Source organism: Pleurodeles waltl, chromosome 10, assembly GCF_031143425.1.
Source record: "Pleurodeles waltl isolate 20211129_DDA chromosome 10, aPleWal1.hap1.20221129, whole genome shotgun sequence".
NCBI classification, from domain to species: domain Eukaryota; kingdom Metazoa; phylum Chordata; class Amphibia; order Caudata; family Salamandridae; genus Pleurodeles; species Pleurodeles waltl.
The window spans coordinates 240,414,908-240,430,558 of record NC_090449.1 but is presented as its reverse complement, the minus strand read 5'-3'; the positions used below and the strand labels follow the sequence as shown (position 1 = coordinate 240,430,558).

The 15,651-nt window shown below is 44.4% G+C and overlaps 1 protein-coding gene across 1 annotated transcript in view; it reads left to right on the top strand.

The window, feature by feature from the left end:
* The window catches only part of DNAH3 (dynein axonemal heavy chain 3), a 536,699-nt gene that overhangs the window by 428,574 nt on the left and 92,474 nt on the right, over positions 1 to 15,651 (top strand). Inside the window, exon 51 of the mRNA XM_069210285.1 lies at positions 1,771 to 1,963. Within this exon, the coding sequence (XP_069066386.1) occupies positions 1,771 to 1,963 (193 nt within the window). The remainder of the gene's footprint in view (positions 1 to 1,770; positions 1,964 to 15,651) is intronic.

The window sequence follows — 15,651 nt, the reverse complement described above, 5'->3', positions numbered from 1 at the left end:
GCGAAAACATTTCCCCACACACCCACCAATTTTGTATGGTGTGTTATTACCTTTCCCACAATGGAAACAGAGTGAATCCTGCTTATAAGATAAGTAAATCTCTGACCATTTTCTGGGTAGGAATGGGCTGAGAAAATGTTTGTGAAGAACGAAAAACTTGCATGTTTGTGGGTGTAGACAAACAGTCCAGGGAATCTTTGCCCTGGGCAACTCATTCACTCCACAAGGAAGTTGATTTACTCCCAAGTAATATTCCACATATTATGACATCACTCATGGATAATTTTGTAAATGTGTATTTAGATTTATGGGTCTAGAATGATGTTTTGTAAATAGACATTTTGAATTTGCATTTGAAAAGCATGCCATTTGCACATACGTATGGTTTTGTGAAGTGGGCCTACAGTTATTCTTGGAATGATTTACCAGAGGTTGTACTATGAAATGTACTTAGATTTTACAGGTCCATATCCATGAAAATATCAACTGCCTAAGCATTTTTATGGTCTGGCTTGACAGCACATCTGTCACCAAACAATTATGTGAGCATCACCGAGAGTGGAGCTTGGGCTTCGCCCATACGTTGGTAGTCAGGATCAGGGGCCAGATGTAAAAAGAGTAAGAATAGCAATTTCCAAATAGTGAATTTATCTGGATCACTAAACTTTTTGTTTCAAAAATTGCGAATCCTATTGGGTCGCAAAGCGGCCTACCTCTGAATATTAATGAGGTAGGTCACTGTTTGCGAACCATTAGGAATGTCTGCCATCAGAGGGATGGCGGCCTGCTGAGGTCAGCAGACCACCATGTATGTGATTGCCGTTGAATAATTTTTTTTTTGTTGAAATGCAATCCATTTATCTTAAAGGAAAACGAGCTGCATTTCAACAATAAAAATAAAATGTTTTGTTTCATTTTTTAAGAGCAGGCAGTGGTCCTTGGGACCTCTGCCTGCTCCTAAGAAATGTTTTTCCAACATTCTCAAAGGTGGAGGGGTCTCAGGAGACCCCTTTCAATTTGCGAATGTATTATCACCTAGTTTGAAGTGGTGTTAAAATATCAAGGTTTTGCTACTGCATTTTGGTTACAAAACCTTGATACATAACATTGGAAATCGCTAATTAGAAGGGAACCCCCGGACACGCTTCTTCCAAATAGCAATTTCTACACCCAAACTGTGATTCTGGAGAATCGCAGTTTGGGTATTTGTACACTTGTAAAAGCATTTTTGCTGTCGTAAACAGCCCAATTTTGGAAATCGTGCAGTTTGCGACAGCAAAAATGCTTTGTACATATGGCCCTACATGTTTTGATTGGGCAGAGTTGTGTGCCATCCACACAACTGTGATCATTTTGTTTATTTATCAAGCTGCTTGAGCTTGAACTTTCAAGGGCACACACCTGACATTGTAATACTGTTAATGTGTCTTAAATAATGAGATATCTTATTTATTTATGTTGTTTTTTTCTGGCTGTGGCACAGATGGGGGAGGGCAGTCATTAACGTTCATGGCTTTTTAGGTCTGGCTTCACAGTGCAACGGTCACCTGATCTTTTAACCTGCACCAGTTTTATCCTACAGTACTTTGCTTTCATAGAAATACATATCAATTCCCAGGCTACTACTTGTTTTGCTTCAGGTTACCATTTAGCCTTCCTTTGAAGCTAGTCCTATTGGAATTGCCAATGCTTGTTGGTTTTCAAAAGCCAGTGGATTCATTCATAATGTTCTGCATGTTTAAATGTTTTTATTTCTGACTTGCTTTTCAGGATGAATGTGAAGTGGAGCTTGCAGAAGCAATGCCAGCTTTGGAAGCTGCACTTTCAGCCCTTGACACTTTAAAACCTGCTGATATTTCAGTTGTTAAAGCCATGCAAAATCCACCCAGTGCTGTTAAACTGGTCATGGAAAGTATTTGTGTGATGAAAGGAATTAAGCCTGACAGAAAACCGGATGGATCAGGTAAAAATATTACAACACTAGTGTCCTCTTAGCGATTTTGGGGGCCCTGGGGCAACCCCTGCTTGGAACAGCTTTAAATTGTTTATCCAAGTTAAACCCTATTGTGCAAACCAATATTGAATTTTATGTTAAAGGCTGAGATAGAGAAATAGAAGTGAGATACTGGGAAAGTTCACTCTCTCAGGGGGCTTCAGAAGGTGGGGGGACTGTGCAGTTGCCCACCTAGCCTGTGCCTTAAAACGTCTCTGTAAACACATACCTGGATTTTCATTGTTTAGTGAGGATCCTTACTTAAGCAAAGAGGCCAGATGGTGTCAGTTGCACCAGTGCTGGGGAACTGTTCACTAGTACCAAGCTATTCAAAGCAGTTTTGAACCCACAACTGCATGCATCAATTGGTACAAAATGGTGTTTTTGCATTGGTAATGGTTAAAAATGTCAATGCAAAATGTCTGACACTGATGCAGAATTGTGTTACACAAGTGTATCTTACATGCTGTGGCCACTGACATGTTAGGGGTGGATCCCCTATCATTTTTGCGCCAATAAGATCAACCTAAATGGTTAAAAGTTGATCTCCATTGATTTAATGTGAATGTAAGATCACAGAATCAATATTTCAGAGCAGATCAGAACAATACAATGTGTTACTTTTGGTTTGGAGTGAGTATTGAAAATGGTTTGAAAAGTGCAGGGAAAAGGGGGCAAAAAGGGTAACCCCGGTACAGTAAAAAACACAATATTTTAGGGAGCCCAAAGTCTAACGTGTTAAATACATAAATAGCAAGCACCAAAGCAAAATATTATGTGACATTTGTATTTAAACAGACCAGAGCATTTGCTCATTATCCAGATGGAGCATATATTGCTAAAAACTATACATTGCTGATACATTTGTGTGGATTTTTCCCTCAATACATGATAACATGTTTACTTCAACTAAACTAACAAACAAGCTGTAGTAAGGATCTTGACATGAAGAATGGGAGAAGACCTTTGAGTGCAGATAGAGATTCATAAACAAACTGCTGAATTCACTACTTTCAGAACTTAATGCTTCTTATTGCCAATCCTCAAATCGAGGCTATGCTTACTATAGTATGCAAGAACATGTGTAAATGTGAGACACCGAATAAAATGGCTGGCGGGTCTAAGAGAATCCTGAAAATTCACAGGACAAGTTAGAGTTAGTAGACACAAATGAGAAAGAAGAGGTAGGGGTGGTGAGGTAGTGAAAGGGAGAGGAAGAGGTGAGCTAAAGTATGATGCGAGAGACAGAGAGATGAGTTAACCAAATTGATGAGGTTGAGAGAGAGGTTAATTAGATGAAGAAGTAAGGTTAGATGAAAACAGCAGAGATTAGAGTGATGTAGAAAGAGAGCTGAGGTAGAGCGAGACAGTAGAAAAGTAGAGATAGGAGTAGACAGTGGTAGAAGAGTAGTGAGAATGTGAAAAAGGCAGAGATGGGTGGAGGAGAAATATATGTATTGAGAGAGAGCTGAGATTAAAAGAGGTGAGGTAGAGAGAGATGAGGGACTTACATAGAGATGTTCAGCTAGGTAGAGAAAGAGGGAGATAATGAGAAAAGGGTGAGGTAGAAGAGGTTAGGTAAAGTAAGGAGAATCATGAGACAGAAAGATAGATGAGGCAGAGAAATCCTGATGCACTGAATTCGTGTTACAATGACTTCGCCCAGGATGACAAATCTGCTAATAGTCACAAGGCCTCCTTAATGTGTTTTATCTGACTGCACATATTTAGCCCCTTGTGTCTTGTTTTTGGTTTAATACATAAGAACAAATGCCATTGCTCAAATTGTATGAATAGATATACAGAGTGCAATATGTGAATTATTTCTGTTGTTGAGGGAGGAGAGGGGCATATTGACCCACTCAAGACATCATCTCTTGTGAGTCATGGGACCTCCTCACCCAAAAATGGTAATTAATGACTTATTATACTCTATACATCTGTGTGTGTTGAAAAATCTCCACAAAACGTTCGGAAAAGGTGCTACTTTTTGATTAATTTGTGCAAGGAAGGTTTTGGGGCCATCCGCCAAGCAAGGGCAGAAAAAAAAAAAGAGGGGGGACCCAAAACAAAAAAAATTCCCATGCATTTTTAGTTGACTTCTTTAGTTAGGGCTGCAGCAAAAATGGCTGAATGAAATTACACCAAATTTGGCAGGAAGCAGACAACACAATCCCCTCCCCTTTAATAAAAAAAGGTCCCGGGGATGGGGTCCCCAGGGCCTAATTAAGCTTGGGAAGGGGGTGGGTTGCAGTCCCTATCCTATTTTTGTAAGTTGTGGCCTATAATGGCTTAATAAAAGGGAGTGGGGGGCACAACCCCCTTCCACACTAAAAGAAAATGGCACTCGGAGGTGGGTCCCCAGGGCCTAATAAGGCTCTGGAAGGGGGCCGCTTGTTCGCCTCTCCTTGAAAATGCATAGGTCCCTGGGGATGGCTCCCTCCAAGGACTAATGAGGCTTGAGAAGGGGACCACGTGCCCCCTCGCCTTGAAAAATGTACCCAGGTTTTAATAAGGATCGGGGGCACTTGGCCCTCCTCCACTTAAAAAAAAAGGCCCTGTGGGGTGGAGGGTTGCAGCCTGGCTGCAAGCTTTACATCTAGTAATAAAATAATATTTTACGTTAAAAAAAACTTCAGAAAATTCACTGAAAAACCATATGTTAAAGTAACATTATAGGGCCATATGTACGAAAGCTTTTTCCCATAGACAAAGAATGGGTAAAATCCTTTCGTACATCTGGCCCATAGTTAGGTGTGATAAAAAGATCTGTTTTAGCTTATAAAAACACCTTAGAACTCCACTGACAAAAACAAAGGTTAAAGTAATGTTATAATTAAGTGTATATGTCACTGACAACATTAACGTTTTGAACTAAAAAAAAACAGAACTTCACCAGTTATAGTAAGCAGAGCTAACTATAACTTGCCCCCTGCTATGCACTGCCTATGACCTCACATATTATATCACTCATGGCATGTTCTATGACATAATTTATGACATCACTGATGACATCTCAAGTTACATCATCAATTACATCATTGATGATGTCACTGATGTCATCATTCTAGCTTCATTTTTGCACATATTACTCTATAAATGAGTATGGCATTAGAGGTCTAACAGTAAGTACAATAGCTCAGACGAATATGAGGCATCATTAATGCCATCACAGATACAAGTCCTTTAGGACTAGAAAGCATTGGTTTTGTGCAACATTGACCCTATACCATACACTTCATGGGTAGCGAAGTTCTTATAAACAATCAACCACAGATATATGGGATATCCTCATTTCATAGGATCTTCAATATGTATACAACTGTTCAGAGAAAACCAAGTTTCTAAGAATTCCAAAAGTCTGTTCCAAAATTAATTCCGCACTACGGACAGCTTTTATCTGTAACAAATTCTTGACAGTCACCAAACCTACACTGAGAAATGAAGTTGATGTAAGTAGAGAAGTGGGTACTGTTAACAGTAGTCACCCGGAGAGAGTTTACTCTGTACCACACTGTTTGCAGACAGCAAAACTCTCATGACAAATACACTATCAAGTAATAAAAAGTATCCACTAAGAACAGTCTACACTCTATGCAACACTTGGCAAAAAATACACTATTCGCTTAAAATAAAAAGGTGCTAAAGATTATACTAACTGCACCCTTCATACTGTGGTTAAAAACTTTACAGATAAACCATCTTCTGAAGCAAAATAGGACATGAACATAGCTTAATACCTGGTGCACACCGTCCTCTTTGTTACATAAAAATTGTCATGCTCAGACGATTCTATTGAATAACTCAAGGCTGCTTACCATACTTAGTATGTTGTTGTAAAATCTTTGCACTGTTGCAACCCTTTTCTACAGAGCTTAAAAATATTTGTGGAGCATGCTGGACACAAGTTGTCAACTTTCACTTGCACACAGGGTTACTCTTCAATGCAAAACATTTATAACAATTATAACATGTTCAATACCTATACACAGTTGTGATGTATTCGCAGCACATCAGTTTTGGAAACACTTACACCTATTAGCTGGACAGAGGCTGTACAAAATTAGATAAAGAAGTACTATAGTAGTTTAGTGCCATTATGTAAACTGTAGATCAAACTAACACACTCATTGGATGATGTAATCAGCAATGTCATCAACGATGTCACAGAACATGTCATGAGCGATGTAATATGTGCGGTCATAAGCTGGGCCTTGCAGGGGCACAAGTTACAGTTAGCTCTGCTAACTATGACTGGTGAGTTTCTGTGGGTTGTTTTAGTTCAATATGTTAATGTTGTATCTGACACATTCACCCAACTATAATGTTACTGACTGTGAACTTTGGCTTTTTCAGTGAATACACACAGATATATATTCCCAAAAAGACAAAGGTTACTGGGACGTTATAATTAAATTCCAATTTTACACACCCCTAACCATAGAAATTCACCATTTATAGTTATACTTATTGCATCTCCCCCCACTGTATTCATCAATCAATCAATCAAAAAAAAATTGTTGAGCGCGCTACTCACACATGAGGGTCTCAAAGCGCTAGGGAGGGAGAAACCGGGGGGGGGGAGTCAGAGAGGGTCACTGGTCAAACAGCCAGGTCATGAGGTTCTTTCTGAAGACCAGTAGGTCTTTGGTTTTGCGAAGGTCGGTTGAGAGGGAGTTCCAGGTTTTGGGGGCGAGGTAGGAGAAAGACCTGCCTCCTGTGGTGGTGCGCTGGATGCAAGGGACTGTGGCTAGGGCGAAGTCGGCTGATCGGAGGTTGCGCGTGGGAGTGTGGAAGTTTACTCTTTCATTGAGATAGGTTGGGCCGGTGTTGTGGAGGGATTTGTGTGCGTGGGATGAGGATCTTGAATGTGATTCTCTATGGGGAGCCAGTGAAGGGATTTGAGGTGTGGTGAGATACGTTCGTTGCGGGGGAGGCCAAGGACGAGGCGCGTGGCTGTGTTCTGGATTCTTTGGAGTTTGCGTTTGAGTTTCAACCCTATGCTGTGCATGGTCTTTGGCCACACGCGGCGGGGGCTTGGCTGCCTCAGCCAACCACACTCTGCGCAAACACTTTGGCTGTGCATGGCAGGGCGCTGGTGAGTGAGTGTGTGAATGTGTGTATTTCTTTTCCATAGAGGTCTGGATCCACAGATCCATCGCTGATTCATATGGGGCGGCTGCACTGCAGAGGATCTGCAGATCCTCGTGCACCCCCCAATAAAGGTTTTGGGCAATTTCTTGCCCATGAGGGGTCCCTCTGAGACCCTTCCATCACTCCCACAAAGACAAGGTACCTCAACCCTGACCCCTTTTGTCTTTTTTTATTTTTATTTTGCCACCCCTCAGGAACTGTTTGCTGAATCACAAAATGGCAGTCTGTCAGGTTGTGGCCAGCCAATCACAACATTGCTAGTGGCGTGTGGATCTGCTGTGGATCTGCATCTCTTGATATACATATTTTTTTTTTCTTTAATATTTCCAATACCAATGAACAGATTTACACCAAATTATAAAAAGAGATATTTCTGGACCAAGATTTACCTTTCTGCCAATTTTTGAGTAATTCCATTCAGCGGTTCAGCCTTTGGGACCACCCCTTTCTCCCATCCCCCACTTGATAAATCACCTGAGACTTTCCAGATAGCAGCAGAAGAGAGTGGCAAACTAGTTTTGAAAATTTCATGAAGATTTGTCAAACAGTCAAAGTTATAACCAAAAAAAAAACACTTTTGCTATGGAAAGTGGGTAAAAAAATGCTTTTTCAATGGAAATATGGTCCTAGCTATAACTACCTACTGACCATCTCTCTCTCTCTCTCTCTCTCTCTCTCTCTCTATATATATATATATATATATATATATATATATATATATGTATATATACTACCTACTGGCAGTCACTAGTAGATAGTTACAGTTAAGACCATGTTTCCATTGAAAAAGCATTTTTTGACTTGCCTATATTTTTGGCGCCGTTTGACGAATCTTCACAAATGTTGGAAAATGGGTTATTGGTAAGGGCAGGTAAGTACCTACACTTAGCAATAGGCCACTAACCTCCACTTAGGTCCAGGTAGGTCTCAGTAAATTAAACCCAGCTCCACACTTGGTAGCTTGGCAACGAGCGACAAGGCTTAACTTAGGAGACAGAGTGTAAGCATTCAGATATCACAAAACAGTAATTAAATAAAACACAGGAAACAGTTTAAAAATCCAAAACCAATCTATAAAAATAGATTATATTTTTATCTTTAAAATGACACAAAAACGAATACAATCGGATAAGGAGAACTGGAGATATGAATTTTGAAAGAATTTTTTTTTTTTTAGCGCCTAGAAAACAAAAGCGCCAATCGGGTCATCTGGTTGCACCTCGACCGGGGCAAAGTCAAAGTTTGAGGCCGACCGCGATGGAGCCCTGCTCGGCTACAGCTCTTGGGAGGCCTCAGTCAAAAGTTTACCTTCGGACTTAGGGGGTCATTCTGACCCTGACGGGCGGCGGAGGCCGCCCGCCAGAGTTCCCCCCTACAGAACACCGCTCCGCGGTCATAAGACCGCTGCGGTGATTCTGGCTTTTGCACTGGGCTGGCGGGCGGCCGCCAAAAGGCCGCCCGCCAGCCCAGTGCAAAAGAGCCTTCCCACGAGGACGCCGGCTCAGAATTGAGCCGGCGGAGTGGGAAGGTGCGACGGGTGCAGTGGCACCCGTTGCGTATTTCAGTGTCTGCAATGCAGACACTGAAATACAATGTGGGGCCCTCTTACGGGGGCCCCTGCAGTGCCCATGCCATTGGCATGGGCACTGCAGGGGCCCCCAGGGGCCCCACGACAACCCATACCGCCATCCTGTTCCTGGCGGGAGAACCGCCAGGAACAGGATGGCGGTATGGGCTGTCAGAATCCCCCATGGCGGCGCAGCAAGCTGCGCCGCCATGGGGGATTCTCAGGGCAGCGGAAAACCGGCGGGAGACCGCCGGTTTTCCCTTTCTGACCGCGGCCAAACCGCCGCGGTCAGAATGCCCTGCGGGGCTCCGCCAGCCTGTTGGCGGTGCTCCCGCCGACCCTGGCCCCGGCGGTAGTGAACCGCCGGGGTCAGAATCAACCCCTTAGTCTCTTTTCTGAAGATTTTCTTCAGCGGGACGAACCTGCCAGTCCAATCCGACCTCCTGGAACTCTTCTCCGGATACGCGTCGCGGGAGCCCTCGGTGGAGATATTTACCTTCGGACTTAGTCGTTTTTTCTAGGTGATCATTCTTCGACCGGGGCAAACCTGGATCTTGATCCGACGTCCCTGGAGCCCTCCTCGGATACGCTGGCTGGGAGGTCCCGGTCAACTTTTTACCTTCGGACTTAGGGCCAGATGTAGGAATCCGTTTGCATGGTGCAAACTGCAAAAATCGCAGTTTGCGCCATGCAAACAGCCTTATGCGATGCTCATTCACAATTTGTGAGTTGGTACCGACTTGCAAATTGTGAATGCGACTCGCAAATAGGAAGGGGTGTTTTCTTCCTATTTGCGACTCGCATCGCAATGCAGAATTGCTTTGTGACCGCGAATGCGGTCGCAAAGCAATTCACAGTTACCACCAGTGTCACACTGGTGGTAACACATTCGCAAAAGGGAAGGGGTCCCCATGGGACCCCTTCCCCTTTGTGAATGTTGCCCAAAAGTTTTTTTCAGAGCAGGCAGTGGTCCAATGGACCACTGCCTACTCTGAAAAAACGAAACCAAATGGTTTCGTTATTTGTTTTATTTTGCAACTCGTTTTCCTTTAAGGAAAACGGGCTGCAAAAAAACAAAAAAAAACTGCTTTATTTAAAAAGCAGTCACAGACATGGAGGTCTGCTGAATTCAGCAGGCCACCATCCCTGTGAGTGGAGGGACTTGCTATGGGGTCGCAAAATGCGACCCACCTCATTAATATTTATGAGGTGGGTCTTTGCGACCCCATAGCGAGTCGTAGACGGTGTCTGAGACACCGTTCTGCATCCGATATTGCGACTCAGAAATTGCAAGTCTCATTGCAAGCCTCACCGACTCCCGAGTCGCAATATCGGAAATTTGTACATCTGCCCCTTAGTCTCTTTTTCGGAAATTTTCAGCGGGACGAACCTGCAAATCAGGCCGGGTTGCGGTTGAAGCAAGCCGGCTAGAGTTGCCGCGGCGGGTCGGTCCCTCTATGGAGCTTTTTTTCAAAAGTATTCCAAACTTCTCCAAACTTCTGGGGCTTCTCCCAGATGTTCCTCTGAGGTTCTTTTGGGGTCCACAGCTCACCCCAAGGGTCCAGAGGCTCTGAGATGATCCTTGGGGGGTGTGGACTACAACTCCCAGAATGCACCTGGCGCAAACTCCTTTTTGGCCACTGGGCAGTGGTCAGCTGGTTGATTTCTTCAGGAGTTGGTGCAGGGGACTCTAGTTAGCAATTTTTCACCTGTAGCAAACAGGGAGTCCCTCCTTGAGCCAGTAGAAGCCAGGCAAAGTCCTTCTTGTGGTGAAGCCCAAGTGTGAAGCTGGTGCAGTCCTTCTGAGTGCAGGTTCCAGGTGCAGGCCAGGGGTCCAGCAGGGCAGTCCTTCTTCTTCTGTAGTTCTTCCTGGTAGGGATGCGGTAGGGAACTGAGGTGTGGGTGCAGGTCTGCCAGTTTTATCCTTGCTCCTGGGTGAAAAACAGGGGGGTCCTGATTCTCCAATCAGGTGCAGGGTCCTTCTTCTTCTGTAGTTCTTCCTGTGAGGGATGTGGTAGGGAACTGAGGTGTGGGTGCAGGTCTGCCAATTTTATCCTTGCTCTGTAGTTCTTCCTGTGAGGGATGTGGTAGGGAACTGAGGTGTGGGTGCAGGTCTGCCAATTTTATCCTTGCTCCTGGGTGAAAAACAGGGGGGTCCTGATTCTCCAATCAGGTGCAGGGTCCTTCCCCCTGTGATGACTACCTCCTGGGAAGTGTGGCAAAAATCAATCCCAGGAGCCAACATTTTTCATAAACCCATCATGGCTGAAAATGATTTTTGGAAGTTACATCTGGCTGAGCCCACCCACTGGTGTGGCTAAAAATCATAATCACACACCTCTCCTAATCTAATCAAGGGGGCACCTGGTTGTCTGGGGTGGCAGGATGTGGGGGTGTTGCTGGGTTTCTCCAAATGTCCTTCTCTGCTTTTGAAGACCAGTTTGGCAGCCCTCCCCTTCCTGCCTCACCATCTGCTGAGGGAAGGTTCCCTCTCACAGGCACATCTCTTTGTGTGAAGCGAGGCCACTTCACACCTCATCAAGGCAGCCTGGCCAGGCTGCCAGAGTCTGGCCAATCAGAGCACAGCAGCAAAAGCAATGCAGGGCTGAAATTGGCAGCTTTTCAGGTAAAGTTTAAAACTCTTTACCTGAACAAGTTATATTAAATCCAACAACTGGAAGTTGTGGGATTTATTATAACAATTAATTTGATTCCAAACTCTCAGTATCCATTACTTAAGGGGACTTTTAAAATAAAACTAATGTCTCCCCATTCCAGCCTATGGAGGCCATTCACTACACTGAGGGAAAAACGAATTTGGCTGTTTGTACCTCAACAGGGCTTATAAAACTATTTTTATAAGGTCCCTGCTTATAGTTACATGGCACCCAGCCCTAGGGGCACATAGGGCACACCTTAGGGGTGACTTGCATGTAAAAATAAGGTAGTTTAAGACTTTGGAACTACTTTTAATTCCAAAGTCGAATTTGCATATAACTTTAATTTAAAAGCAGCCAGCAAGGCAGGCCTGCCTTTAAAATGACGCTGGGCACCTCAGCAGTGCACCTATGGGTGCACTACCTATGCTGTGGTCCCTACACCTGCATGCCCTACCATATACTAGGGACTTATAGGTAGGTTGACTTAGCCAATTATAATTAGCCTAATTTGCATATTGATTTTACACAGAGCACAGGCCCTGGGACTAGTTAGCAGTACCCAGGGCACCATCAGAGTCAGGAAAACACCAGCAAAAATTGGAAAATGGGGGCAAAAAGTTAGGGGGCGTCTACAATCAGCCCTGTTTTCTCACAACAAATATTTCTAAAAAAAGTGTTCCAGTGCATCTTGTTGTACAATGGAAGTTTCGGGGTGATCCGTCAAGTGGGGGCTGAGAAAAAGGAGGGTCAAAAAACATGTGTTTCCCATTATAATTCCCATAGGGATTTTAGTCACAATTGCACCTCGAAATGCTGGACGGAATTACACCAAATTTGGCAGAACGGTAGCTCTTGGTCCAGAAATAGTGCTTTTTGTATTTTTGGTGTAAATTCATTGAGTACTTCTTGAAACATTAAAGGAAAACTAAATATAGATATCTACAGGCAGGAAGGGTCTGTGAATAATAACAAGCTTGTGCAGGGAAATGCAGAGCCCTGCCAACACTTCAACCAGGAGGTGTTGGCAACTATCTTGGAACTCGGCTTCAGCCGAGTCCCACATAAAAAGATAAAAGAAAGAAAAGGGACTAGGGTAGGGACACCCTAATCCCTTAGCTCTGGTTCTGGGGGGGGGGGGGGGGGGGGGCAGCTCTCACTTGCAGAAAGTGAAGTGTTTGTTCTGACTTTGTGGGAGCTGTGAAGCTCACACCAAGTCAGATCACACAGCTATGTCCCTGGGTTGTGCACCCCGAGACATAGCAGAAGCTATTTTATTATTTTTGTGATGAATTTGCAAAAAAAATGTGCTGCCTCCCACACTTGTTTTTAAGAAGCCCCCAGGTAGGTCAGGTACCGGGGGCATTTTGAAATAAATGAGGTGGGTGCAATGGCCCCCCTCCTCGAGCAGTTTGATGCCCTTGGGACTGCCACTTCTCCAGGACTTATTTATAATGAATGCGGGGGGGGGCATGCTGTCCCCCCACAGCCATAGAGACCACCACCTCTCTGGGTTTTGCTGAAATATAATGCGGGGGTCGCATGGCCCCGCGGCAGCCTTTGGGATCATGCCTCCCCAGGGCTGTAATCAATTATAATTCTGGAGGCCACACAGCCCCTGCTGCCCCAAAGACCGCCACCACCCGAGACTGTAATCAAATATAATGCGGGAGCTGCACTGCCCGCTGCAGCCTCTGGGACCGCCACATCTCTGGGGGTTTCATCAAAGTAAATGCAGGAGGCTGCCCAGCCCCACCCCCATTACCAGGGACCAGCCACCTCCCCAGGGCTCTGATCAAATACAATGTAGGATCCCTCCCACAGTCCCAGGGACCGCCACCTCCCCAGGGCTAATAACAAATACTGTGCGGGGTTGGCCACCCAGCCCCTTAGTAGCCCTGGGGACCACCACCTCCCCAGGGCTAATTGAATTTTTGGAGGGGTAGCTCTTGGACCCCCTGAAAGAGCCATAGATGGTCCTGGGGACCACCACTCCCAGGGCCGGCTTCTGCTAGGTCCCGGGGTGCACAACCCAGGGACATAGCTGTTTGATCTGACTTGGTGTGAGCTTTGACAGCTCCCACAAAGTCAGAGCAAACACTTCACTTTCTGCAAGTGAGAGCTGTCAAACAACTCTCACTTGCAGAAAGTGAAGTTTTCATCTGTTTCCCTTTACACAAATATGCATGCAGGGAAACAGATGAAAACATTGCTCCTGCAAGTAGGGAGTGCTATTTAAAGCAGCTGCCTGCTTGTGGGAGCAATGCTGGTTTCTGCAGGATTTGGGGAGCTGACTAGGGGCGCGGAGGCTTTGAGGCTTCCACCGCGATCCTGTCACTCTCTCTCTCTCTCTCTCTTCCATGATGTGATGGAAGAGAGAGAGAAAGAGAGAGATTGTCATTGCAATGGTGTCGCCATACGATGACTTCACAGAGTCAGACTAGCAAGATGTTTGGTACGAATGGTATAGTTACGTTGGGATGCAGAGCAGAACAGATTCACTTCTGGGCTAATGGTCAAGGTCGCGTGCTGTCACTTAGTAGGCTGAAGGTTCAAATCCTAGTGTCACTTGGCAGCTGTTTATTTTCTAGTGTTGTCACTATTAAACATTCCTAGTGATGGAACATTGAAATATTTTTCCCCTCAAAATCTGGTGGTTGAATGTCATAGCTAAGTCTGGACACTGCACACTAAAAAGTCACCTCTGGCCTAGTGCCTAAAGTTTTAGACATGCACGCTAAAGGTTAAGGGTTCTAGTCAAGGTGAGTCTGTGGTCATTTCCTGCTTTAGTTTCTTTTCAACTATACATATTTAGGTTACATACTGAAAGGTGATATCACTCTTTTTAACTGATAAAAAAAAAAAAAACAGTTTGTCCAGAAATATCTCATTCTAAGTATATCATTCATCAAAACCTAAATCGCTCTCTCTCAATCTCTCACTTTCTCTGTCTCTCTGTCTCTCTCAGTGTTGGATGGTTAGGGTGGTTGCCCGCTGGGTCTGGCCACAGGCCAGGCCCTGGGATGGTTAGGGTGGTTGCCCGCTGGGTCTGGCCGCAGGCCAGGCCCTGCGCCCATCCCCACCGTACCCAGCATAAGCTTGGGCAGTAATAGGGGGTTGGCGACAAAGCCTGGCTGCAGGCTGAGGGCTGTGTGCAACGATAGTTGGATTAACGTATAGTAATGAAAATTACTTTACGTTAAAAAAACAATATAGAAATTCACTGAAAAAAACAAAGGTTACAGGGACGTTATCGATGGAAATACACTTTTAAGAAAACATAGAAAGTCACTTAAAAAACAAAGGTTACAGGGATGTTATAGTTAGGTTCTGAATTTACTCATACCGTAGAAATTCACCACTTATAGTTATTTCAAATCATTTTAACTCATGCCATAAGGTAACTGCTAATTACCCCAGATATTACAGCACTCATGAGATCTTTAATAGCATCCTTATTAATATCACTGTAACATTTGTGCATGGCAGAGACGCATGTTATAGTTACCTTAGGCATGAATCATAGTTACTTGCAATAACCATAACTGGTGAATTTCTAAGATTTTGTACGAGTAAATTCAGAACCTAACTATAACGCCCCTCTAACCAATATATATATGTATTCACCAAAAAAAAACAAAGGTTACAGCGCTGTAATAGTTAGGAAATAGATTTAAAAAGCCCCATAGAAATTCACTGAAAAAAACAAAGGTTACAGGGACGTTATAGTTAGGTTAACATTTCAGACCTAAGAAACCAGTGAAATTTAGCAGTTATAGTTAACTGAGCTAACTATAACATGCGCCCACATAATGCACTGCTTATGACCTCATATATTACACCACTCATGGCATGGTCAGTGTCATCACTGATGGCATCTAAAATTACCTTGAGGCCAACCACTTTCAAGCACCCAAACTTGCACCGTGCACGGTCTTCACCCGTGCACAGGGGAGGTTGCACGCAAGAACTAGTCTGCAGCTAGACCCTGCAGCCAACTCCCCCTAACCACTCAACCCCATGCTGTACACGGGCCTTTGGCCATGCACAGTGCGATTTGGCCAAGGCCTCTCTGGGTGTGAGAATAGAAGTAAGAGGGTGTATCTAGGATGAGAGTGGCTGGCAGATTGTCTGACTGGGTGTGAGAATGCGTGCATCAGTATTTTAGTGGGTGCATCAGTATGTGCGCAGGTCTGTGAGTAGGTACACAAGGGTGTGAGTAGGTCTATAAGTGGGTGTGTGAGTGCCTGAGTGAATGTGAGTGGGTGCGTAAGTGTCTG